The 27669-nt window shown below is 39.6% G+C and overlaps 1 protein-coding gene across 2 annotated transcripts in view; it reads right to left on the bottom strand.

The window, feature by feature from the left end:
- The window catches only part of SH3D19 (SH3 domain containing 19), a 36915-nt gene extending 9980 nt beyond the window's left edge, over nt 1-26935 (bottom strand). The window contains exons 1-9 of one of the 2 annotated variants that reach the window (XM_059817765.1): nt 26920-26935; nt 25942-25984; nt 24560-24707; nt 24183-24333; nt 22533-23528; nt 9657-9764; nt 6166-6278; nt 3881-3939; nt 1271-1535 (exon numbers count right to left, since the gene is read on the bottom strand). In XM_059817765.1, coding sequence (XP_059673748.1) covers nt 1271-1535; nt 3881-3939; nt 6166-6278; nt 9657-9764; nt 22533-23528; nt 24183-24333; nt 24560-24707; nt 25942-25984; nt 26920-26935 — 1899 coding nt within the window. Of the gene's footprint in view, nt 1-1270; nt 1536-3880; nt 3940-6165; nt 6279-9656; nt 9765-22532; nt 23529-24131; nt 24334-24559; nt 24708-25941; nt 25985-26919 lie in introns of those variants that run through there. The other variant, XM_059817767.1, reaches the window with a different exon arrangement.
- Nucleotides 26936-27669: the final 734 nt, after the last annotated feature.

Here is a 27669-nt window from a genome sequence, read left to right as displayed (position 1 = left end):
TGCAAGTGAATACGGTCAGACGATGGAACTATTTAAACCACCTACTACAGGTAACTAATTTAGGAGTCCAGTGGAAGAGGACAAGCTCCTTTGGAAGGTATTCAGAATGGACTGCTGGTGATATGAACTGCTACTTCGAGAAACCCAGGTGTTCTCATCCGCTTTGAAAGTGTCTTAGCCACCTAACTGGTATCATACCATACAGTACACGATGTTCAGCAACACAATGACACGGAGATGTATTCATTTGTCATGGAGGGCACTCTAAAAACAACCTGGGAGAAAATTTCATTGACAGTAACACTTAAGGGCAGGGAATTACTAGTGATTTGCTACTGAAAAAAAATCTCATCTACAAAATATGTCACATGTTTCTTATGTAAATAGGTGTGGCTACACCAGAGAGGAAGCAACATGCTTCCATTATATCAAAGCTGTTCCTACTATCAACTTAGATACATCTTTCTCTCTCTTTTGTGCTCCTCTGCTCCACCAAGGATTTAAATGCAAGAGTGAAGATCAAAAAGAAGGCAACAGAAAGCTTCCACTTCATGCTGAATGTTGATGTTGTTCATGCTACGGTTGTGTGGGTGCTTTGTTTGACAACAGCACTGGTTCAAGCAGTCACCAACTCTGATCACTGACCAGGGAAAGACTCTCTCCTTTTTACCTGTAATATTGATCCATTTATATTTAATATTCCCTAACAACATATGCAATACCAAAAAGAAACATTTTTATAATGAAAAGGGATGGCATTGATAGGATGAAAATGTAAGATAAGTGATGTTACATTCCTCACTCTTTGCAGGCTTGATTAAGCAAGGTAAACTACTTTTAAAGTTCTAATGCTCCCCCAATTTTCTTAAGCATTTGGACATATACAAGGAAAAACAACATACAAATGCAATTATTTAGCTTCATTTTACGTGCTGTAATAGAATTCTGAACTGGTGACTGTAAAAAGAATCTCCAAACCCAAAAAGCTATGCATTAAAGAGATATATACCTCTCTCTATATAAAAATTACATATATACACAAAAACACGCACACATATATCTATACTTCGTATGTATATATTGCTTTCTCTAGTGTTACCTTACAGTACTTATTACTATTTATCTATTAGCATTTTCTAAGGAAGATTATGCTGATAGATGCACGTTGAAAAACACATCATAGTAACCTACCTTACTACCTTTTTCACTACTATTTTAACCAGCACTGTTTTATAAACAACAGTCTCAGATAGAGTATCTCAACTCTCACCATGTATTTGTTGTAGAGAGGATGACCCGGTTTAGGTCTAGGAGGTAATGCTGGTTCTGGATTTTTAAAAACTTCACTTTTTGTTCTCTTGGGTCCCAGTCTGAACTTGCTGGGTTTTTTATCAGAAGCGATGTCAGAAGTAGATCGTGAAAGAGCATCCTTCTGGGAGGAGGTCTTGGCTGCAGAGAGTTTTGGTGGAGGTGGCCTTCCCGGAACACCTTTAGGTGGGGGAGGTCGGGCAGGTATAATTTTTCCATCCACAGGCCTGAAAATTGGGCAAACCAATCAGAGGAATATGCATATTAATAAATGTGCCATCTCATCCTGCACCACAGCCCTAGCTACAGAGTATGCAACAAGGAAATGTGACTCATGATGACCTGAGCTGTAGAGTGTGTCGTATCTGAAGCTCTCTGGGAATACATGAACTTTTCAGATACTGGGACTGGATGACCAAGTCCTTAGACAGATCTTTTGACTACATATTTCCAAGTCTGCTCACCACTTTCGCTTATCAACAGCCTGCCAGCTTTCTCGGGATCCCACTACATAAGCAGGATTTCTTTCAGCAATCCACCTTTAGAAAGAGCTTTACCTGAAGCTGCCTCTGGATGGAGTTGTTCTAGTGAAGAGCTTTAGTGAAAGCCCTGAGAAGCTCTGCTGATCTAGCTGGTCTTCAGGAATCAGCCTAGCTCATTCCCTGGGATGTCACTTGCCTGAAGTGACTTTTGGACCTCTGCTGAAACTCATGACATATGACACCACTTTGCACAATGGCATCAACAGCAGAATTTACCATTTTTATGCAACAGATGTCTACTGTAGAAAGAAAACACCAGTGAAAATACTTGCATTTTCTGGCAATGCTGGAGGTATCACACACTCATTAGTGTACCAGTAGTTTAGAAACCAAAATCAGAGACTATTAAGTGACAGTGGTAATTTAAAAAAAAAAAAATTAAAAAAATCTAAAAAATCCCCCCTACTAAGCATTGATGAAGAAAAAGCTGCCTATACAGTACACATGAGCTATGATTTTTAGAATCAAAGAGTGTGGCCAAATCAATAATCTGCTAATTAAAAATCACCTCTGTTATAAACAACCATTATGTACATAAAACTTTGGCTTCCTGTTATTAAGAATCCTGGCACTACCACTATTCCAAAAATACTATATTGTTTGATTGCTATTGGGAAATCTTTGGCTAGTTACTGTGAGTTTCTGCTACAATTGTCTCCCTTTTTTCATATAGTGTAATTCAGCATAATTATTTGCTTGTGTGAATTCCTCAAGGGTCTGTAAAAATTATCAACCACAACAAATATGCATTAGTGGATCTTTGGAGTATCCTTCTGACATATTTTGTGAGCATCACCCACCACCTGAGAAGATACTAGTGCTTTACTAATGCTCCTGGTAAGTGTTCTCTATTCGTACTTGAGTATGGATTATTTTTTAAATTTCAAAAAAAATTTCCACTTCTATTCAACTTCCACCTCTCCCCTTTCTTGGCCTCATCCTAAACTAAGCATTTTTAATATTGACAAAAGGGGAAATTCCAAGTTAGACTGCATTAAATCTGGAAACAAACCAACCCATACGTTTGTAAGGCAACTCAACTAAACAAGAAAACCCTATCAAGCAATTCAGAGAATTATTACTGCTTACTTTAAAATCCATTTGAGCAGAAGAGTGAAAGGACAAAATGTTTACTACAGTTCCAGAGACCCTCTGGAGAATCAGGAATGCTGTTATGCTAAACAGAACGGGCAAAAGTAACAAGCACATAAGGGGCAATAATGAGGTGTTTCCTTGTGGGTACAACCCCATTCTTTCCTGTTTATGAATACTTATTATTATTGGTAGACTAAGTTTAATAACGGAAAGATTCTCTTGTCCTGACACAACAGAGCAAACTCTTATGTTTAAACCCACAGATTTAGAGTGCAGATGCTGAGATAGCTGCAGTGGGCTAGCTAGTCAATGCCTTATCTCCCTCCAGTTTGTCTCTGGCATTTAGTGGACCTGCATTTAAGGCTGGTTCAGCTACTTTTCCCTCTGCAGATCTTTCTTGTTGGTTTAAAAGAATAAAAAAAACGCCAAGGTTATAATTGATTCTACAGCTTCCCACGGGTTTTAGGTCTGAAGTGAACTGTATAAACTAGCCAGTGCTTCTGGGAAGATGCTGGCCCAGCATCTGCCCTTTTCAGGGTGGCAGCATCTGCCACCTCCATTCCTTCACCACTCAAACCCAGCCACAAGTGCAAGTGCTGTTGATCAAAAGGTCAGCAACATGCAAGAGGGGATGTTCTACGTTCAGCTGTGGGTGAGAAGGTTAAAGATGCAGAAAGGAATGACTGTCAGCAGCCACTGTACATTAGCTGAAGAGCCAAACAGCTGTCCCCCTATAATCTCCTTGCTCATACCAATAATGTACAAACAAGTATTAATCAGCTAGCAACTTGTTCCTGCCTATTTATTAGTGAGCATACCACCTACCCAAGCCTGTTGAGTTAAGACTAGAGTTGGTAGTGTCTACATTGAGACTGACTAGGCAAACTTGCTCAGAAACACCCCTTTTAAGTGAGTCACAGAAGAATTGCACTTACCTTGGGGGTAGTACAGGTTCTAGCTGAGGGACTCCACCCTGTTCTGAATGATCCAACTCCTACAAAGATTCAAAAGAAAAAAGCCATTCCTTTAAGCCTAAGAAACAAAAATGTTCTTGTTGAAATGATGCATTTCTTGTATTAAATTATATCCTACAGACAGGAAAAACAAGAGTTTCTGGAGGTCTGGGAATAAAGTAGTAAGTATTATGGTGTGTTCTAGCATTTTAAAGTCTTGTTGGACATAGAGGGAGATGTAAATAACCTGGCTGACTACTTGAATCACAGCTTAAATTGTGCATTAGGCATAACCCAGCCCTCTTTTCCTACTACATGGGAGTCAGGGCTTAAGAGGCAAATTCAGGAGAGTCATACAAACATACAATTTCACCGCCTGTGGGATTCCAACTGCCGCAGTTACATTATCAATTTTGATTTAACTTTGACAGATGAAACACTTTGAACAGACTTAAAGCAGAAAACACGATATTGATGCAACTCACACAGGACAGCATCTCTTGCAAATAACATTAGCTCTCATTAAAGAAGGCATCTGAGTAAGTTTCCTAGAGATCTAACAGATAAACCCTGGTGAATCTTGCTTTGGCAGATTAAGGCGTCACTCCTCCCAGCTGCCCATCCTGACCCTGCCAGAGACTACTGCCCTGTAGCAGAGTCAGCAGAGGGGAAGATGTGCCGTGTCTGAAGGGCTTGGACCACAGTAATGGATTAGCAAGTTACCATCCCTTCTGCTTCCTGCTGTTGATTTTCATCCCAGTGCCAGAGAGTACTGCCAGCTCCGCTGAACAAGCACAGCTGCTTATGGAACAGCATGGTGAATCAGAGTGCTGATTCTGGCTTCAAAAGTATCCTTTTTGAACCAGTAGTTTTAAATAGGTCTGAACAGTCTTGTTTATTTAATTAGGGATACACATGCTTGAAAATGGTAAACAATTTCTGTGATTTTTCCCACCTAGAAAATACCTAGATGTATTTTGTGACAAAATTTTGACCCTTAATTAAGTCCCCAAATGAATCTTCCTGATCAAACGATCCTGATTAGAAAGAAAACAACCTGCCACTTTCAGATGGGGACGTTGTCCTCATACCAAAATTTTCCTCTTCTGTGTGAAAAGGAAGAAAGCTGTGCCAACTGCTGTTTACGGTCAACAATTTTTACTGTTACTGGTTAATCACTTCCACTGACAAACAATACTAGTTTTACAAGCGCAGAAGTTCTTATCTTTCCAAAGACAAGATTTAAATGTTTCAGTGGATTTGATGCAGTCGTCTTCTTAAAAAAAAAATCCTCTGAAGCTTACATATGCCTGTCACAATAACCTGGATGACACTGTAAAAGTTTTGGGGTGACACAGTATAAAATATTATTTAACGTCTTGCGTTGCAAATTATTTTTTAGCATTATCCAGAAAAGATGGGGCTTCTATGAATAGCCTCTTCAATCATGACATTTAAAAACCCCTTTACCCTATTAGCAGAGGTAGCCACAAAGACATTTGTTGGCAGTTGTCCATCTAGTGACGGCTTTTGATTTGATTTGATCTTTTTACGGCCTGTGGTTTCCACAAGATTCTCTGCCATTCTTGTCATCACAGCACTCAATATTTGGAAATTCTACTCTCATTTTCTAGTTTATTTTAATTCCTTTTTGTAAATCTGTGTCAAAGTGCATATAGGATACACAGCTACAATGTCTACCATTAGTATATGCTCAGGAGCGAGGAGCAGAGCCTTACTTTCCAAAATAGATGGTTCTACTCAGGCTCTGACAGGACCAGTAGAAAACAACTAGAAGGAAAGAGGTGAAGAAAGCAAGCTTCATTCATCTACAGAAAAGTTTCCTCTGCCTGGAAATTAGCACAGACACTGAGAGGTACTGTGTGTATGAAGGTAAAAAAATACATTTCTAAAGGACTTTGACAATATTTCACTAAGTAAATCTCATTGGACTTCGAACCACTTTGCAATGCTTTTGAAACTAAATTGTAGAATAGCCTGATTCCAGCTGCTAAATACAGAAAATTGAAGATAGATGTGATCAAAGTTTAGTAAAATCAACAAAGTGCTTTTCAGAACTGACAGCAGTCCAAATTACATAATTAAATTAGAGGATGCAATTAAAAGAAAAAAGCCTTACATTTTTGAGTAGTCCTTTTCATCCTTCGGTCCTTCAAATAACTTACTTTACAAATGCTTGAGAGTCACAAGACATCTGTTAACCAATGCAGACAAAGTTGTAATACAGGAAAACAGTTCTAACTTACCACTTTTTTTACTAGGCCACCACTGCTGGGTTTTCCCACTGTGATATCGGAGGTGTTCCCAATAGGCTTTTCAGCAGGAAGTGGCGGAGGGCTATGCGGAATTTCATTTAAAGCTGTCAAAAAACCAGAAGTTCCCAAATGAAAGACTAATTAATAGCTTCATTACATGGACCAACAATAGGTAAGGGAATCCACCTTGGCTGGGGCATTTTGTTGTGAATACAATTTCCTTCCTCAAAGCCAAAGCAGCCAATGGGTAGGACCACTTAAAGACTAGTGAAGAGAAAAGGGATGTGAAGGGAACATTGCAACTCTGAGGTTGACTTCAGGAGTACTTCCCATCCTGCATAACGGATCTTCACTTTACTTTCAGGACACCAGCAAGTTATTCAAGGGTTTCAGCTGCAATACTTGTTGATATAATATTAGATGAGTAGAAGAGTTTCTATCCCTGGGAATGTCAGACTCATTACTGGATACCCTGAAACACCATCACCATCTCTCAGCCACATTTCTAAAGTAGCTCACTTTTTTCAGCTGTCAGCTCCTGGAATATCCTTCAGGCTGGAAAACAGCTGAAGGTTATTTCAAGTAACCCTGAAAGATCAGGAGACTTGGATGGAAGAATCTCCAGAAAGGTAAAGGCAAGAAAAGAAACCGTTGCCTGCTACAAAATTCAGGGTGACAGAAAGAAAACAGAGATGGAAGCTCCCTGATAGTCTTTAAGGAGCTAAGCAAATTTAGGACACAGAGAAAGAAACAGTACAGCTCTTACTACGGAAGGGCGATGATGTCCTCAGTCTCAATAAAGAACACAAACCCCTGCTAATTATATGACATTTGCTTTCAACGTCTCTGCCATTGAAACCTGGGAAGCACTTGTACAGGTTTTGCCAGCATATTTACCAATCATTTTGCCTTTATATATTGGAACCTTGCCATTTATTTTACAATGTATTTGTATACTAAAAGAATTCATTTCATACAAAGAGCTTCAGACACTTAAGCTCTTCTGACTTCCAGCCAGTCTCGGAGTTATGTAAAAATATGTGTAGATAGCCTGGACATTTATAGACTGATGACAAAAAAGAGGAGAGATTCTATCAAAATGAAAACTTTCAGTTGCTCATTTCATGAATAGTAATCTCAACAAAGAAATAACACATAGGAAGGAGAAGCGTTGTTTGTTTTTAATGCCTCAGTTGCATTACTATGATCTAAAACACTGGTGTGATGTTTAAAACTGGATCAGTTCAAGGATAAATCCCTTATTCTTAGGTCACAGTTTCCATGTTAGCAGTGACCGAGCACAGGGAAAAAAGTCAGTGAAGTTCATCACTCTTCTAAGCTACTATGATGGATGCAAAGTAAAAACAATACCTGACAGTAATTGCAAGAGAAATCTCTTATCATACCTTACTGATATATAAAAAGCACGAGATTTATTTATTCACACCACTTCAAATCTTGATATATACACAGATGGCCTAATTTCCTTGCCTTTACTCTGTATAAGATCAAAATTAAAGGAAATAAAGGAAAAAAAAAACCCAAGAACTGTAAGGCAGGTGTTATTTTCAGTGATTTCTAAGTGTAATAACTGAAGTGGAAGTTTCGTGCTTCCTTTCTAATCACATCTTGACAAAAATGCTAATGCTAAGTGAGTGCTTTACCGGAGTTCAAATTCTTAAGCATCCAGCTCTGTCCTTTTTTTTTTTTTGTAGTGCTAGGTAGGGATTTTTTTGGTTTATTGGGGGTTTTCTTTTTGGTGTGTGCTGGTTCCTGACAGAATTAATCTCCCTCCATACCCATGATGGTGAAAGACCCCTTGTACTGAGATTATGTGGCCCTCTTACAAGGTAAATCCTACTATATCCATGTTATACCTTGGCCCAGTTGTACTTTTCTCATTTTTTTAACTTCTAACAGCTTACATTTCTGCAGCAGCTCCTATCTGACAAAAGGCTACTCTGCTTGGAATCTGCTTCTGTTCCTCCACATCCCATTAATCTTCCAGCCACAGCCTCCCATAAAGCAGTCCTTCACACCCCCCTGACAATTGTAGCTAAGTACAGTATGACTGGCAGTCTCCTGTGGAAAGTTCAATTACCACTAGAGAGCAGCAAGGGACCAGTTATCTACAAGTTCAAAAGAAAATCTAGCTGGGGGGGTGTGTGGGGGGGGTGGGGGTGGTGTAAATAAAAAAAAAAAAATTGTCATGTCTTCTTTTTTTCATTTTAAATGGAAATCACAATTTCCTTTGTGGAGAAGAATTATGTCTTGGGTTCTTTACATTAGTTCATAAGCATATTCTTTCAGCTAAAAAAAACCTTCTATTTTTGGTCAGGTATTAACAGAAAGACTTTTCCTCATAGCTGTATCTTCAGCTTTCTCTGCATTTTTAATAATTTCTCACATATGCCGAGGAAAAGAAAACCTACTGTTTTAGCACTGGGGTGGAGGGGGGAGAGAAGGGAACTTGGGAAATAATGAGAGAAAGTCTTAGGAGAAAAGCCACCTGGACATCTAGTTGCTACAAGATGGCTCTACACCTACTCAGTGTAATAAAACATGATTTTGATATTCAGGTTTTAAGAGCTATCTTGTGACATTTCTCCCTAAGCTTTGAGGATAAAACATAAGGCAAAACAGAAGCAAGTATGTACTCCAGCATACAAAGATCAACACAAAGACCTTGTGGTTCTCTGATAAATTTCCACTCTGAGATATTGTCAGTGTCATTTGTAAAGCTGTAAAGGATTAGAGGTAGAAGGCATTAGGGATACGGTAACTGTCAGAAAACTACAGTCAAGACCTTGACACAAAATTGAACACATCAGGTTTTTGCATCCCAGTTCTCGCATGCTTTTTTTATTGCCTCAACTGCTACCAAAATACTACTGCTTAAATGGCCACAGATTTCAAATCTAACAAGGGTCAAGGGAACTTTTTGATGTAAGCTGTGAAAACTATGCTTACATCCCAACTAAGCTGTGTTTCAAGCAAAGTTTACTACTCTAATGTTGTTCCTTTGACAAGTGGGGGCCCTGCTCCCAGGAAGCTCAGGAGCAGCATTAAAATATCCTCAGCTGATGTCAGAACAGAAGTCCATCTGACCAAAGGTACAGCTCAGTGATATGGTTTAGCTGATGAGACAAGCTTGCTTCTGCTGAAAGGGTCTCCTCCAGCTGTTCCCTGCCAGCCTTTAGATCCGCCCCATGCTGTTTCACCTCTGACATGCATAGCTCCATAAGGTTTGAGGGACATCAAAGTTAGCGAAAGGGAGGGAGCCAGACGAGGTAGCTGGGAAGCAGGGAGAGGGGAACGTGACTCCCAACTATTTCTCCCTCCCACCACAGCCCTTAGGTTGGCTCCTCTGTCTTGTCAAACTGTACCACGAGATTCCTTTGGCAGCTAATATAACTAGTAAACAGCAACTCAGAATGATTTTCTGACAGAGATTTCTCAGATGGTTTGGAAGAACAACTTACATTTCCCAGATTTAGCTGGGATTCGGATCACAGTGGGTTTCCGGGCTAAAGCTGGTTGAGCTGTCTGTTCCTTTGCAGGTTCACTTTTGGTGAGGAACTGAAATGGATCTAAAAGAAAAAAAGAAACCCAACGTATTTAATATTTATTTGTTGAACACAAATCTCACTGGGTATTCCTTTCGTTATAAAGGCCATTCATATTTCACACCCAAGAAAGTAATGGAAAAAATACATAAATCAGGCTGATGCAAATAGCATACTCGGCTCTTTGTAAATAACATGTCTTTTCTGTACATCTGCATTCATAGTTGACTTAACATAAACATGCTCCAGATGCCTTCTGGGATTATATAAGCCACTGAACAAGAGGAACTTCACTGCTTGGTAATAGGGACTTGAAATCAGAATGGCTTTAGGGAAATGTTTTCAAAGCAGTTGCTCTAATATGCAGACATAGATGTGAACACATTTGCTAAAAAGTTTTAATCAATAAAATCTTGCCAAAGCTAAACAATCAGCACTGCAGCAGATAAAATGCCTACAGAAACAAAACAAATAAAAACATTTAAATATCACTGATTACAAAATGCATTTGCTGTAGAACAATTAATTCACTAGGAAAATTCTGCATTATTTTGTTGATTATAAACCTCCTGTCATGGGGGAGACTGGTTCAGACCAGGGACTGGGAGTCGTGCCCGAGTTCTGTCCCTGCCTGTATCACTCATTCTTCTACAAGCCTGTCCAATCGTTTCATCGGTAAGACAGGAGCAATGTTTTCTATGCTTCATAAACTTAAGCACTGGTCTCTTATTAATAGGCATGGGAACATATGCGCATGTAGAAGGCAGCTGTAAAAATACTTGTACATAAATAAAATCCAAATCAATGGGTTCTTTCTCAAGTACACCTTCATGTCAAAGAGCAATGCTTCATTTATACCTTTTCTCTGTCGTTAACAACTGCTACCTTTTTCTCTGACATTACCAAAAACTGCAGTAAAATCGCAACGCTTAACTGTATCATAAATGTGTAAAGTAGAAACTGGAGAAGCACTCCGGACAATAAATTCTCCATGACACATATTCATAGCCCCAACAACTGAGTCTGACCTCCTCTGGTGGCCTTTTTAGATGTGTAGCTCAATGAGATGTTATTTATGGAGTGTCAGTCTCAGAGAGGAAGTATGCTGGGCATCTCTTTAAATTTTTCAGGACTCTTTATAAAAGCATACCCTTTCCCAAAACTACCGCCACACTTTCTGACAAAGTTGGAAGCCCTGTATTTGATAAAATCTTATCTTCAACACTTATAAAAAACAATTTTAAAAAATTCTGTAATATGAAGTCACGATTTCTTACAGATAATTTTGGATAGTATAACACGGTGCAGTTTATCAAGACACTAGAAATCTGTGTCTAGGAATATACATAAGATTTAAGAAAATCCAGAAATACAGCATTTATTTATGAACAACTTCATTAAAAACCTGTTAGCATTTTAATTAAAAAAGTCTTGGCATTTTTAGAGAGAGGGGAAGAAGACCAAGTACATCAGGTTCTGTTTGGGTTTTTTTTCACCAAAAATAGGCCCAAAGTAATTTCAGAGAGGCAAAACACCGTGTAATACTGAGCTGCTGAATTACAGTGTAATGGACTGCCTTCCCGCATGCACAGGACTTGGCGGTCACAGCTCCCCCAGCCTCTGCTGCTGCTCCTCCTTGCCAGGCGCTTCTGCCTGCAGCTGGCAGCCCCCTCTGCCCATGCCCCCAGCTCTCCCCAGCTCCCACTGCCAGCCACAGATGTAGCAACAGCAGGGACAACATGCCTCAGGGCCCGTGCATGCTCACCCCTGCTCAGATGCCCACCTCCCACTAGCTCCTTGCTTAAGGTTCTCTTCATAGGTGTATCCATCACGTACAGGTGTCCCATGGGGGTTTGTGCCATGCTGTCTCTCAAAGCCAAGACATCTACCAGCCTACAGGCTCCCCAGAAATCTGCCTGGGTACCTTCATGTCACATGTTAATCACGAATCAAAGCACATAAATTCCTTTTGTCAGGCTGCTTGTACAACAGCTTTGAGCGTATGCTTCAGGTGGAAAGGATCATGAAAGGCCAACGATTTGTCTACAGCTAAAGGTATACAGGCTACAGTTAAAAAAAAGCTCTGTTACCATCTAGACAGAAGATGGCTCCATCACGTTGTGCCCAAAGACACTGGTGCATCCAGAAACCAGGCACAGGCAACCCAGAATGTTTTAGAAGGTAAGGGCAAAACTAACATCTTGTTTAACTTATGGATTAGCACTAGACAGTAAAAGATTTAGGTCTTTTCAGTGAAAGCTGCATCAGAGCAAGGTTTTTTTCTAGAGGACTTGAAAACACAGACCACAAGAGGGGTGCAATTATTCTGGCAGTATGGTCAATACAAGAAACAAAAATCCCACTCTTGGAGCAAGCCTGCAGTTATAATTTTCTTTTATTCCTTTATACCTATGTCTGCTAGCTACACTGCTAACATTTGAATTGCACTGGAAAAAGAAGATTTATCTAATCTTAATTTTTACGCTGCTGTTCAGAGTGACTTCAGTGCAGCTGAAAAAAGAAAACTGAAAGCAGGCTTTCCTCTCTCTTTCAGGTATCTGGTAACTCTACGACAGATTTGAGGAGTGACCCTGGCAAGGCAGCAGGGCTGCAGTGCCTCAAAGCTGCACTGGCCCACTGGGAAGCTGGAGACACAGGGCACGCAGAGGAAAGGTGAGCAGGGCTAAGTCATGGGCTCCTTGACACAGCAGGACCGTAGGGAACACGCTGGCACACAGAGCACCTCTCAAGGTAAGGTTCCACAGAGGTTAAGGAAGTTCTGCATGAACGATGAAGAAACATTTTTCCAAAGCCTCCATCTTATAAAAATATAGACATCATAAGAACAACTGGAAATGCTCTAAACACTCAAAATAATCACAAATCTGTATTCTTGTAAATTCATGGGAGATTTTAAATTGTACAAATTACTGTTTGTCAGCTGTTAATCATTGCTATGTGCAGAAATGGTTTTCTCGACCATTCAACAGTTGGCAGAGGTCTCTAAATCAATAAATCTGAGAAGTAATTTTTAAGGCTGCAAAAAGTCATTTCTAAGGCTGAGAAAACCACTCGATGAACCTTGGTTTTTCACTCATTATCTTATGTTCAATTATACTGTTGTCACCTCATAATTAGTTTAAAACTCATTACCTTGTTTGTGTTATTCCATTCCCCAGTGTTGGGTTTGCAGCAGAAATTGACTGAGTAAATGACTGTACTGCTTTGTGCAGTGGGACTGACAACATATCAAATTTTTATGTTGTTTAACAACAATTGGGCATCGTTTGAGCATAATTCACGGAGGTGTGAAAACAGAATTGTTAATATACTCATTTAAAGCTTCTCAGCTCAAGGAAATTAATCTGCAAGGCATTTTTCATAGCACATATCAACAGACTTCTATCGATTTTTTTATTCAACTTTTGCAATGATGCTTAAAGCCTGTGTCTTCCTTAGTCTCACTTTTCTACAGCTTCTGTTTCAAAGGTTTATGTGATAACATATATTACTGTGCTTGTTCGCAGGGAAGACAAATGAAAGCTGTGTATTCAAATACACTATATAGCACCTCTTTCTTTTACCAGTTTAGGAGAGACAGCTTTTTTCTCCCACTCTCATTTACCATCCTTGTTTAAAATAAAAAATTAGGAGGTTACAGAACAAACACCAGGTTTTGCCCATGTGAGCAGGACAGATGGATATCTTTCTGAAACGTTTATTGGTAGTCTTTAAGTAGGTGGCAGTAAGATGGTAACAGATACCTCAGCAGCAATAAAGGGAATCTCCAAACAAATTAGATGTGGAAAGTTGAAAGCACAGAATAGTATTATCTGCTGTGAAGATACTCAGTCCTGCAAGAAGTACGCTCAGGACACAAGAACAACATAGTACAAAAGGTGTTGATGCTGATGTTGCAATACTTGCCACTACAGAAGTATGCAACTGTGTCTACTTTCAATGTTTAATTAAAATAACTAAATCAGCTGTTAAAGGCAAGGCTCACACATTCTCTTCACACAGAACAGTATTGTTATCGGGGTCTTCCCAGAACAGGGGACAGAGCCAAACCTCATCAACAAATGGTTTTATTAAAACCTAGCCCCATGAAAACCCTCTAGTGTTTGTGGAAGCATACTTAACCCATATTTGGGGGAAAATTTTCAACAACAGGCCCCTTCTAGTAATATAGCTGGAGATTCAATGGAAACCTGACAGATAACATCACAAAGAGGAATGAAGTCCATGCTCAAAAAACCACTGTGAAATGCTACAACAAAAAGTCTGACGTTCACTCAGATGTTCTAAATCTCAACCTGTTTACGACTATAAATAGAGATATTAGACAGGTATCCTACCTAAATTCCAGCATCAGTGATTTTCCCAATCTCATTTTTCCCCCATATTTTTCATCATCAAAGTTAACAGTTCACTGTTCTTAGAAATGGTATTTCTGACCCAGAGAGAATAATATGCACCACCTTTCTCAAAACATGCAATTTGCAGCTGCCTCTGCATGGTAAATTGCCATGCTCTGGTCATGACCATGTCTTTCAATAGGCTGGGAAATTAAAAAGGGAAAAAAAGAGAGAGAATGGGATGCAGGCTCTTTCAGGATGCAAACTGCACATTCACCTGAAAGTAAGCTCAGGTGAAATTCAGGCTTCTCAGCATTCTCCTAACACTAGGAGAGTAGACCAGGTCACTCAAATAGAAGGAATACAGTATTCAAGAGTAGACTTAGCATGGCTTCAGACTTAAAACTGGAGCAGAAACAAGCACATCTGCTATCATAACATTCTAGGATTTCTTTCTACCCAGTCTACACAGAGGTTTTTCATGAGTAGCCCAATTATTTTGGTAGAGGCTATGAATGGACTGTGTGATCCTGCTTCATTCAAAGATTTATAGTTGATCAGGCCAAGGACATTTGCTTTACCTGATATGGCACATTTAGTCAAACAGGTACTTGAACAGGCTGGTAAAAATCTCTTACATGTAACAGCGTTTACATGGAATGAGCTTTTCCAACGTGGTTGCCAAAGCATTAGTTTTATTTCTGCACCTGCTTATGCTGTTTTAGCAAAAGCACACAACACTAGAGCAAGCACAAAGTAATTTCAGAAAGTTTTATCTTGAGGATTATCTTTCCTCCCAGAATCTTTATGTCCAGATGCCAAAACAGAAATTTCAAACTTCTCACACATTAACAAGATTTTTTAAAAAGAGTTGTGCAAAGACTTCAGGACAGGAAAAATCTATCCAGCAACATTTATTGCTACTCAGAGCAGAGAAAATGTAGTGGACTACTTGCGTAGGTTTTAGGCATTGCTCTCTGTTCACTGCTGACATCTGATGGATGACCACAAAAGCAAGGCAACTCAAGGCCAGTGATCACCATTTTTGAAGAATGAGTCCAATCCAAAGAACAAGTGATGTTTACAGGGTATATGTGTACAGAAGCAGTCAACATGGATTCACCAAAGGGAAGTCAAGTCTGACCAATCTGATAGCCTTCTGATGGCATGACCAGATGGATAGATGAGGGAAGGGCAGTGGATGTTGTCTACCCCGACTTCAGCAAGGCTTTCGACACTGTCTCCCACATCATCCTCATAGGCAAGCTCAGGAAGTGTGGGTTAGATGAATGGACAGCGGAGTGGATTAAAAACTGGCTGATAGATAGAGCTCAGAGGGTTGTGATTAGTGGCACAGAGCCTAGTTGGAGGTCTGTAACAAGTGGTGCTCCCCAGAGGTCAGTACTGGGTCCCATCCTGTTCAACATATTAATCAATGACCTGGATGAAGGGATAGAGTGTACCCTCAGCAAGTTTGCTGATGACACAAAACTGTGAGGAGTGGCTGACACACCAGAAGGCTGCGCTGCCATTCAGCGTGACCTGGACAGGCTGGAGAGTTGGGCAGAGAGGAATCTTATGAAATTTAACAAAGGCAAGTGTAGGGTACTGCACCTGGGGAGGAATAACCCCATGCATCAGTACAGGTTAGGGGCTGACCTGCTGGAAAACAGCTCTGTGGAAAGGTGCCTGGGAGTCCTGGTGGACAACAGGATGACCATGAACCAGCAATGTGCCCATGTGGCCAAGAAGGCCAATGGCATCCTGGGGTGCATCAAGAAGAGTGTGGCAAGCAGGTCGAGGGAGGTTATCCTCCCCCTCTACTCTCCCCTGGTGAGGCCGCATCTGGAGTACTGTGTCGAGTTCTGGGCTCCCCGGTTCAAGAAGGACAGCGAACTGCTGGAGAGGGTACAGCAAAGGGCTGCAAAGATGAATAGGGGACTGGAACATCTTTCTTATGAGGAAAGGCTGAGGGAGTTGTCTTTTTAGTCTGGAGAAGAGAAGACTGGGGGGGAGAATCTTATGAATGCTTATAAAACCTTAAGGGGTGGGTGCCAGGAGGATGGGGCCAGTCTTTTTGCAGTGGTGCCCAGTGACAGGACAAGAGCTAAGGGGCACAAACTTGATCATAGAAGTTCCATCTAAAGATGAGGAGGAACTTCCTTCCTCTGAGGGTAGCCAAGCACTGGAACAAGCTGCCCAGAGAGGTTGTGGAGTCTCCTTCTCTGGAGATACTCAAAACTCGCCTGGATGCATTCCTGTGCAATCTGCTGTAGGTGAACTTGCTCTGGTGGGGGGGTTGGACTAGATGATCTCCAGAGATCCCTTTCAACCCCTATCATTCTGTGATTCTGTGATGTGGAGTTTGCAGAAGGAGCGTAGCCATCAGTACAACCAAAGTGCATGTAGTCAAAGAATTATGTGTAGTTTGATATTTTCTGGAAAGCCTAGAAAAAAAAATTGCTGAGAGATGCAATAGAAGATCCAACCTAAATGTACTTGTTGAAAATGCAAGATGTCCTTAACTGAGCAATGAAATATCTCATCCACAGTGTCAGAAAGTTGGAGAGCAGATAAAATAAAACCTATCACTAGAATAGCAAAATTTCTTGGGCTATTTTAACACCTAATGGCAATACAAGCATTTATGGGGTGGAAAACTACAGTGCTACATCATACGCAGAGACAGATATAAATGGACCTTTTCCAAGCTTTCAGCACTTCTCTCTCAAACTGCGGGAATGCCCACACTTAGTATCTGTGTATATCTAAAAGCATTGCTAGCTTGTCCATACTAGTAAAGGTGATAGTAATTACACCACCTTTGGCACAAAAGGACTGCTTATACAAGCACAAGTTATTATGTGAGAGTTTGGAGACTATTCCTACATCATTAATCTATTTTGCTAGTTGAAGTAAGACTAGGATAGTTCAGATTGCAAGAGCCTTAAGCAGGTCTCTAATCCAACCTCCTGCCCAGAACAGGTCAGCCAGGAGGTCATATTGTTAGAAGTTGGTTGCATAACCTGGTCTAACTTCAAAAATTGGATGCCAAAGAGTATTTGGACATACAGTGGGGGACAAAAAAACCAAACCCTCAAATTACCCTGGAGATGAAGAAATGCAGCTTTCTCCATTCTTGCCAGGTGAATGAATGCTTGTTCATTGGCAAGAGAGTCAAATGCCCCAAAACAGGCAAGCTGGAAATCTCCAAAGCAGAGGATTGGTGATGGAAAGCAGTAGGGCATACAAAATCTTTTTAATGAAAATGTGAAGGACAAGGGAATTTATAATGTTGTTTAAAATACCTATCTACCCTCTTGCAAGAATCTCACATGCTTTCAGCAAAGGAAAAAAATACTGGTTTATTTATAAACACTTCTTTTAAATAAGGATTTTGTTGTTCTTTGACAATCTTTCTGATCAAAAAGATACTTTCATTTTAAGTGTTATTGTAAAATAAACGGATTTAATCATCAGAGAAGACAGTTATTATTAAGAACATTATTACTTGCGTGTTACCACTTAACAGCATCTATAGACATGGAACTCAAAAGAAAATTCATTTGCGTTTGACAACCTAAAGGGCTCCTCATCTATTATGTAGCTGTGATTTAAAAAAACCTTATTTGTTTCCTGAAACTAGACATAAGGCCCTCTCCTGTGGTAACAGTGGAGTCAATTCCAAGCTCGTTGAAGGCTGCAATTTATGTTTACTAAGCAAACATCTGTAGCATCTGAAGAGTTAATGGATGCTTGTTACCACTTCCGCTGGAAATTGCCAACCTAGCAGCAAAACCAACAGGACACAGCACAGATCCATACCTCCACTACTCCACCCCACAGTAGCATGTCGTCAGGTAAATCTGTTTTTGTCAGAGTTTTAAGCCAAATAGCAGATTAAATGGAGACAGCTCATTCTTTTCTGGGGATGATACTTATGGCACTAAGTAAAAAAGGAGACAGGTAACTTTAAATAACCACAACAAGAGTCATTGGAAGTAACACAGCAGAATCCTAAGAAAAGCTGTATTATTTTGAAGATATGTCTGTTCAATATATTCATCAATGACCTGGGTGAAGGGATAGAGTGTACCCTCAGCAAGTTTGCTGATGACACAAAACTGGGAGGAGTGGCGGACACACCAGAAGGCTGCGCTGCCATTCAGCGTGACCTGGACAGGCTGGAGAGTTGGGCAGAGAGGAACCTTATGAAATTTAACAAAGGCAAGTGTAGGGTACTGCACCTGGGGAGGAGTAACTCCATGCATCAGTACAGGTTAGGGGCAGACCTGCTGGAAAACAGCTCTGTGGAAAGGTGCCTGGGAGTCCTGGTGGACAACAGAATGACCATGAGCCAGCAATCTGCCCATGTGGACTAATCTACCAGTTAGAAATATTTCAGTTATTTTTTTCTTTCCCTTCCTGAGGAAGCAATGAAAAACAAGCAGCTGGGCAATATCCCCACAGCAGACAAATCTGGAGTTACTCAAGCAGCCATTTTTCTGGACTGACTACAATGTCACACAAATTCCACCATTCATGCCACAATAAGGAACAATACATATAAAATGGATAGCAGTACTGGTTTGGTTGGGGTTGTTTCCACCATACAGGCAGAAATTAACTTTTATACTGTGATTAAGTAGTCAGATAGATAGATAGATAAAACAATTAAGAAATGTAGTAGTCATATTACTGTTAGAATTGAAATACACAAATATGATGAAGATATCAAAAGAGAGAGCTATCTCCTGCTGGTAAGGTAAGGCTCTCTCTGAGCTACTTTTCAAAGCATTTGGTTTCTTTGTCCAAAACGTACATTCTCAGAACATTTAGCAAGCAGGCACAGTACGTGCTTTAGCATAGCAACTAATACAAGTTATAGGTAAAATCACAGATCTTCTGAAGCCACGGAATTTACGCTCAGTTCAACTTGCACTAGGATTTCATTTCCAAGCCTTTGTAAAAATGGAGTAGTGAGAAGAGAGCCCACCTGACAGATTACCAAAACTTTTAACCTTCAGGAACTGCACAAGTCCCTGTTACCAGCTATAAGAGAAATGTTAAAATACCCCAGATGGTCCAAAATATCACAACTGTCATCAAAGCATTAGTACCTCAAGATTTAGAGTCCCAAACAGATGCCTTCACTTTCTAAATGACTGACTTGAACAGGAGTAATTTCATTAGGATACAAATGGCTTTGAACATTATCTCTAGCCTTTGAGTCCAAAATTATGGCACTTAAAACTGTCATCAATTTTGGCTGCTGATGAAAGGAGCAGTTCTACAGATTTGTCATTCCTGACTTCTCCTTCCTGGCACTTCCCTTGGGCCAGCATCAGAGACATGAGCTGGATGCAAAGTTCTGCCACACTTCACCTCTGAATCTCAGAGCTGTTGAGCTTCCAAAACTCCCACAGACTTCAACTGGCAGAGTGGATGCTGAAAGCTTTGAAAGGGATCTCTGTACCCAGAGTCTCTATTTGCACCAGAACGGTTCTCCTTCTCCATATAGGTCGGACAAAGATAAAATCATTAATGTTTGGATATGGGCAAGTTCACTCTACTAACAGTTGTGCTGTTGGAGATGCTGTCTAACACTGATGAAACCCATGGGATTGCCTGAGGTAAACTTGAAAGAAGATCATCCAGTTAGCTTTGGTAGTTAAACTGCCAGTTAAACACTGACAGTTAAATTGGTGAAACTATAAACTGGTTTGTTGCCAACACTGTTGATTTTAGCACATAAATAATATTCAAATATCTTTCACTACTGTGGAGATGGTAGCCTTCTGTTAGAGGAAGCTGATGTCTTATGTCAGTCAACTAAATTGCTGCGGAGACTCTGAATTTGTTTTGCATGTTTCACCTTTTCATTTATATGCTTGCTCCAACTTCTGCACCCTCCCCATCATCAACTGAATGCTTCCCCTTCTTACTTTTGCATCAGGCATTAGCAGCAGCAGTGATTGATTCGGCCAGTTCTATTTATATTAGTCTAAGTACCAGATGCCTTTGTGCTGTATCAGAAAAAAAAAAAGTTTTGTGAACACTGTAATCTATGATTTAACACGGCTCTTTGACAAACAAGCTGTCAGTGCTTAGTTTCAAACACCACTGCATAAAAGCCTTCTTCCTTTCCTAGGGTTGCCATAACAACAAGCAGAGCACTGTCATTTTGCTAAGTAATGACAATGACAAATATATAAGAAATGCAAAGGTCTGGGGAACTGGGAGCAAGATTAGAGCTTCTCTTCCTGCCTCTACAAAACATTTTACTGTGGATTCATCTTGCAAATCCTAAGCTGTTCCTATGGGAACATGAGAAATACCTAGTGTTCATGCTCCGTGTTGCCTCATTTTTCAGAAAGTTAGTGTTCTTCTTGTGAATGCTTTATCAAGACATGGTATGGCATTAGTAATCAAGAGTACAGGATATGATCTTGAGCTCACAAATGCCTGCAAAAATCTGGAATGAATCCTAATTTTACAGTGTAATAAAGTGATAATGCTGTCAGACCTTTTTCTCTTTAGTAGGTAAGAAGGGGTTGCAGCAAAGATGCCATTTTTTTGAATGAATAAAATCATGGACAGGTGACTCAAGAAGTCAGGAAACTATTATCTGAATAATTCTTCTGTTAGCCATGAGAATGGAAAGTATTTTCTTCTTCATTAAATCAAGAATAACACCTAGGACACCAACCAGAAAGATGAAGATGGACATTCTTAACACTTCATCATGAAACCTCTTTTTTCAGGTGATTTTCGTTTGGGATCACTCAACCTCTGATTTAACAGAAGAATTAATGTTATTTAATTTTTCCAGGTTAGGGGAAAGGCAGTCTTTTAGTGTACATATCCAAAAAATAATTTTCCTTTTTATGCACTTTCAAAATATAAGTATTCTCTTTTCTTGCCTACTACTTAGAACAGTTACATTTTCCCTCTGTTTGTTGCATCTATTAATCAAAATAAAATGACTGAAACAACAAGTTTTACCCTAAATGCATGGAAAACAAGAGTCATCCCTCGCACTAACTTTCTTCTAAAACCATCACATGCACAGGGGCTGTTCCACAGCTCCAGTCTCTAGACACGATGATCATGACTCTGTTCCCAGCTAGACACTGTCAGTCACACACTTCCTTGACATGAGTATGAAACGCCTCTCCAGCCACCCTGTACTCCTCCCTCCTTCCAGGCTTCGTACAGCTTCTGCAGTGTTCCTGGAATCTGTCAGTCCAAGAAAAAATGGACTTATATCCATGTTGAGCTAATCAACTCTCCTTCAGCAGTTTCTGTTGCTTTATTTCTCTGCTTTCATAAGCTTCCCTCAGATCTGTATGTCCCTACATACCGATCTTAACAGTTTAGGGCTTTAAGGGACTTTCTACACCTGCCTTGGGGTTTTTATGCCAATACAGAGGAGCAACAATAACAAATCAGAACTTCACCTAATGATATAATCCAAAAACTGTGAAGAAATCACATTTTTAACAATCACTAATATAGATTTACTGTGACAACTACACAATATCTATGCTTCTCTTTTCAGAAAGTGGAGCTGTTGAATGATAAATGAGGTTAAAAAAATATTAAAAATCATAGATAGTCCCTTAAACAAGCATTTTGTATGACACACCATCTGTTTTAAAGCAGAACTCTCCCTGGATTGCAATGGGACTGGTAAGCTAAATCAGGACATACTTGAGTATTAAGAGGGAAAAACCTATTGCTATAAAACTTAATGACAGCCCAACACCCACCTGTGTCTTAAACTACCTAAAACAGCATTAAAAAAATTGACCCCAAGTGCTTAATGGAATCAAACAAGGTTTATGAAAGGGATGTAGTTGTAGTAATTAATCTGTCCATACGAAATAATTATTTTAACTTATTAGAAAAAACTGAAGTTGCTTAACAAGCATATAGTCACATGACACGACAAGACACAAAGACAGGAAAGAGAAAATAAGTAGGCACATGGACAGAGTATGCCAGTACGTTTGATCATAAGTTTCCCTAAATGCAACAAACATTGCTGCTTTGCTAGATGACTAGGTTTCCACTACAGAACTCAAGGCACTCAAATAAATCAGATTAGATGGCGAGAGATAAGATGTCCCAAGTTCCCCAGAGAGAATAGTGATACATTCTGGAGATGACATCTAGCATATAGCATCAAGTCTTTTACCATTATTTTAGTAATCATGTAATAAATCCAGCAGGCAAGTTCTGAGTTTTATATAGCCTTGAAACCTCCCGAGTCTCAAAATCTAAGGAATTTCATAGTGATCTTGACATAATAGAAAACCAAGAATTTCATATACACACAGAAACCGCGCCAAGACAGGTAGACATAACTCACACGGGGTCATACACCTGCAAAGAGTAACCACAGTGACAGTTTAAAAAAATTTCTTCTTACCTCCTGCTGCTTCAGAACTGATGCTATCTTTAACTACACAAGCTGAACTTAGGGGCAAAACGTCATCATCAAAACTGATCAGATCTCCTTCCACATCTAGTTTATTTTGCAAAGTAGGTGCTGAGGAGTTGGCTGCAGGTGACAATTCCCCCAGAGACTTGAAAACTTTTTCTTGGGCAGATACAGAAGCCCGCGGGGGAGCAGCAATCGGTTTTAGTGAGGCCAAAGAAAGGGCAGGATTTTCTGTGTAACATGACTTTTTAGGAACAAGAGGCCTTGGAGCAGGAACAGGAAATTTCTTTTGTCCATCGCTGTTTTCTGCAACTGATCCACTCCTTGCATCAAGAAAATCACTACTACTACTTTTAACAAGGCCAGGTTTTGGCTTCTTTGGCAGTTCAGGTTTGGTTACAACACTGCTCCCAACTACTTCAGGTTGAGGCTGCAATTCCTTGGAAGGTGTTGATTTGCTTTCTGTCCATGCATCCCAGTCTCCTGAAATTCTGCTTACCCCTGGCTTTGGAGCAACTACTGGCTTCTTTGCAGTAACAGGTCTTGGGGTGAATGAACGAGGGGCAATTTCTGGCTTTTTTGATAATCCTGAGGTATCATTAGTTCCTTGGGATTCAAAAACTTTGATCCTTGAAACAATACTATTTTGGCTCTTTTCTGTACTCATGCTGTCCGTCGCCAAGTGATTGTCTAGTAAGCTATCATCTAAGAGAGGTGACTGCTGAATTGGAGGTTGCTGCCTTTTTGTGGTAGACTGGTTCACTTCTTCTCCATTGCCTATCTTACTTTCAGTATTTTTGACCACAGGTCTGAGATTGCTTCTTGATCTTGGCTTTGGCACAGGACATAGCACAGCACTGGGATTTTCTTGGCACCTCTGACCTTCAGAAGTTTCAAAGACTATTAAGGGATTCTCATTTTCTGAAGGAGACCTATTCAGGAGAGATGCAGAAGGCCTAGGAGGTTTAAGAGGACTCTGCCCTGCTAACAGAAAAGAAAAGGTTTCAGTTATCTATTCCAGTACACTTTGTTATTTTTTTGTCAGCCATCAGGACAGTAAACATGATGGTTTTCATTCAGAACTTACTGCTTATGAAACTGCAGTTGTCTTTCTAAAAAGATGAATGAAGAAACATAGGAACTCTAAGAAGAAGCTGAAGATTGCTGAAATGCATGGTATCTACACGTTGTGAGTTCAAAACTACTTGTTAGCTTGCAGCATGAGGGGCACGCAAGCAACACCTAGACCAAAGAATAGTACAGTAACTTCCCCAGCCTGGTTTGCACACTTTTCAGTCTGAACATGTAATATTGCTGCTATTCTGATTGGACATCTGAGCTCCTCTGGCTCCAAAGCAATTGCCATTATGGCTGAATCAAGCAAAACGTTCAAGATTTAATTATAGCGTGACCATGAATGCAATGGTAGTTCTTCACAAGAGAGGATTTTTACAGAAATTTACAGCAGTAATCATTCACAGAAATTTACCTGTTATTCATATTCAATGCTGCACAGACCAATAATAAAGAACATCTTCAGGAGACAGAGTAAGGTTTTCATCAATGAGAAATCCAAAACAGCCTCACCTGGATAGCCTGCAGATTCCCAGTGTGTAGGCACACTAGTTTTTACATTACTTCCTGGCAAATGGCTGCTTAGTTCCTCCGGAAAGTCAGTTTGTGTTGCAGAAGTAGTGGTATGTCTAGGAGCAGCAGCATTATTGTTATTTGTTGTATTGACTTGCACTTGATTGATTTCTTTTATCACCTGCTCATATGATGGTGGAAGCTACAAAATAGAGAGATAAATATTAATGTATGTCCAGATGTGATCCTTTAAAAAAAAAAAAAAAGGATATAGATTTAAAAATACTAAATTAACACATACAAAGGAAAATAACACTGTCATAGTCTTTTATTTAATGTGACGAAAGTCTAAGCAAGCAAAAACTCTGTTCCTCTCTAAGCTTTTTACCTTTGTAAATCAAACACACCTCATGTAAATTCATTCTCACCTCAGCTGGAATATGCTCATTTCTCCTCCACTGAGCATGAGATGAAGCAGAAGGGAATCCTAAGCCCTGAGGAGTGACAGGGCTTGCACCTGGAAACCAGGAGGATGGCCGGAGAGGTTCAGCAGCAACTATTGTAATTTCAGGACGCCTGGAAATGAAGGTGAAGGGGAGTAATTACCTAAAACATTTTAAAAGGGTTATTTTAAGTATAAAAGACCAAGGTTTTCTTGGCATGGGAAATCAAAATAGCTCAGGTCTTTTTGATTTAACCAAAGATGTTTTTCCATGATTTCAAAGTAACTTACCTGACCTTTCTAACAAGCACTTAGGCTTCCATTCAAAGCACCTAATTAAATGCCTAAGCCAAAAAAGCAGGTTTATTAGTTTCAGTGAAATAATTTACATGCTTAAAGTACTTAAACACAAGTGTAACTCAATTAGATGGAAGAAGTCTTAGTTTTCATGGGATAATGAGAACTAATCATGTGTTTGCCCTTAGCCTGCTACAATGTGAAGACAGTAGGATAATTACAACTTCTTCTGGCTGGCTACATAAAAGCTTGTCTATCCTCAGACCTCTAGGGAAACCTCCCACTGTGCTAAAGTGGGGCAGAGCAAGCCTCACAAGGCCTTTGGGACAGGACCTATTTGCTTACAGCATCTGCTACAACAGGGACTTCCATGACAGTTAAGGACCGATAGGTGCTACCTCTGTTTTATCACTGTAACAGCTACTTTAGAGCATAAGCTGCAGTGATGGCTCACGTTCCCAGACCACAGTCCCCAGAGTACCACTGACCAATCTAGAGTTTCACACAAAATACACTTTGAGAAGTGAGTTTTGTGAGTAGATGAAGCATCTGCTACAGAAGCCTCTGTCTGCTGACAGAAGAAACCTGCAGAAGCGTAGCTTCTAAAACTATTGTAAAAAGGAATTAAAAAAAGAGGGCCAGTTCCTTCACACATGAAATAATGGCAGACTCAGTTCACCAGCTATCCAGGTTGGTGACCTCCTTTCTCAATACCCTTTGAGAAACTGGAAGGAGACCTGAAAGTGTGCTTATTTTCATTGTGAAGTGATCCTGTAAATAGATGTCAGGAAAGTAAAACGGTTCTGTAGAGGTTTGATGGTTGGTTGCATTCTTTTTTTGAGGACACATACAAAAGTTGATGAGAAAACTCCTCAAACTCTTAACCTATCCTGTGCTTAAGAATCACAGTATTTTTATTTTATTCCTAGTCTAATTTATTTTTAAACATACTAAGGATAGAGAGAAGAAAAAAAATAAACTAGAGGAGAAAGCCATAAAAAGCAATACTGTGACACAATCTAACAAGTTTTACAGTAACATCTACTTGCAATATAAATAACAGCATCGTACCTTCTATCCCTCTGCTGTTCGCTATGGTTAGAGGTCCGAGAAGCTATTTAAAGAAAAGAAACAAAAGTTTTGAAGACATTAAATTATACTGTCACAGTAATAAGGTGAGGATAATAGCAGAGCCTTTACCAATCCACTATCAATGAAACAGAGAACATACAGCATCTGATCATAGATTCCAGATTTTAAGAGTGGCCAAGTTTAAAAAAAAAATTATTTGTATTACATATGAGGAGAAGCTTTTAAAAGGTTTAGGGTGCAGTTTCATAATCAGTTTAAGTCACTCTATGTCCAAGTTACCACCAAGAGAGATGGTCCTGTTCCCTTTCTTCTTCCTCAGCACATATTCCTGCATTTGGCATTGTGGTGACCCTAGAGTTGAAACTTCTTTTTCTTTAGTTAAAACAATCCATGAATAAAACAAGAATAAGTGTTAAACATGTCTGGCTTTGCTTTTGATGGCTCATTTCTGAGATGTGTTCTTTAATCTTTTTTTAATGTCTCTTTTTTTTTGTTTTAGAGAAGAGAAAAGTACTTAGGCACAAAATCTAAGAAGCTCTTTCACCCTCCTTTATGTAAAAAGAAAAAATTAAATGTTCCCAGTTAGAAATTTCCTGAAGTTTACTCACTTGTGGATTAAAAGTCAGCAACATTACTTTTCTTTTTCCCAAACCATGTGTTTTAAGTTACATAAAATAAGTGAATCCTGACTTCTTAATTTTCCTATTTTTGCCATATTTATATTCATATTATATTATATATAATGGCCACATTATATTTTCATTTTGATTTCTTTAGAGAGAAAAGGAAATTTTCCGAGGGACAAATTTTTGCATAGCAAGTGCAATTTAGGAAATGGTAGAGTCTTATTTTGCAAAAGCTGATAATTATGCTGTTCCTGTGCCATCGCAGAATCATCAGTTGAAATTGGCAAAGCATACTTAATTCAAGAGTCGCATAGTGTTGTGTCAGACATACCTCTTCCACAGGGCATTTTTGATGTGCACTATTCATGAGTGCTAGAGGAGAAAAAGAAGGGGTTACAGAAGAGGAAAAGGAGGTGAAGGAGAACAAACCAAGGCTTCAGAGTGCCGGAAACCGTGATCAAATAGGTTAGTCACGCAAGGATAGCACACGTGCTAGTGTTGTAAGAGGACAACTGTAATGTCTATTTGCAATATAGTGTCTTAAAAAACTAAAATAAAAGCCAATTTTATTTCTAGTCTTATGCTGATTTTAACAATGACTGTTTAGAAGTTTACCTTGCGATAAATTAACCATGAAGAATATAACTGAGTACGGCAATGGCCACTGTATGGCTCAACAAAGAGCCACTGTAGGAATGAGGAGAGAGAAGTCAAATCTCTTTGAATGCTTTATTTAGTTTAAAATCATGGTTTATTTGGGTCTGTGCTTTTTCCCTTCCAAAAATAACAGGTTACACTGAGGAGTTGATACAGATGCAAAGAAGCTGGGTTCCCATAATTTATACTCCCACCTGCCAAAGAGGTATGGGCAGGCAGGTTGATCCCAATAAGAGGCACACCTCAAAGTTTTGGGCATGATTGCACGTCTCCTAAAACAGTTTCGTAAAAATTGTTTGGCTAAAATAAGTAAATAAAAATCCCCTACACCTCACCTTCACCACCTTCTTCGTAGATCTTAACACAGCATTAATCTAATACACACACTAAAGGAAAAAAAAAAACAAACTGACGCAAACCAACC

The sequence above is a fragment of the Gavia stellata genome, chromosome 5 (assembly GCF_030936135.1).
Source record: "Gavia stellata isolate bGavSte3 chromosome 5, bGavSte3.hap2, whole genome shotgun sequence".
In the NCBI taxonomy this organism is placed as follows: Eukaryota; Metazoa; Chordata; class Aves; order Gaviiformes; family Gaviidae; genus Gavia; species Gavia stellata.
Note: the sequence above shows the minus strand (reverse complement) of the source record. Positions and strands in the feature narration are given on the sequence as shown.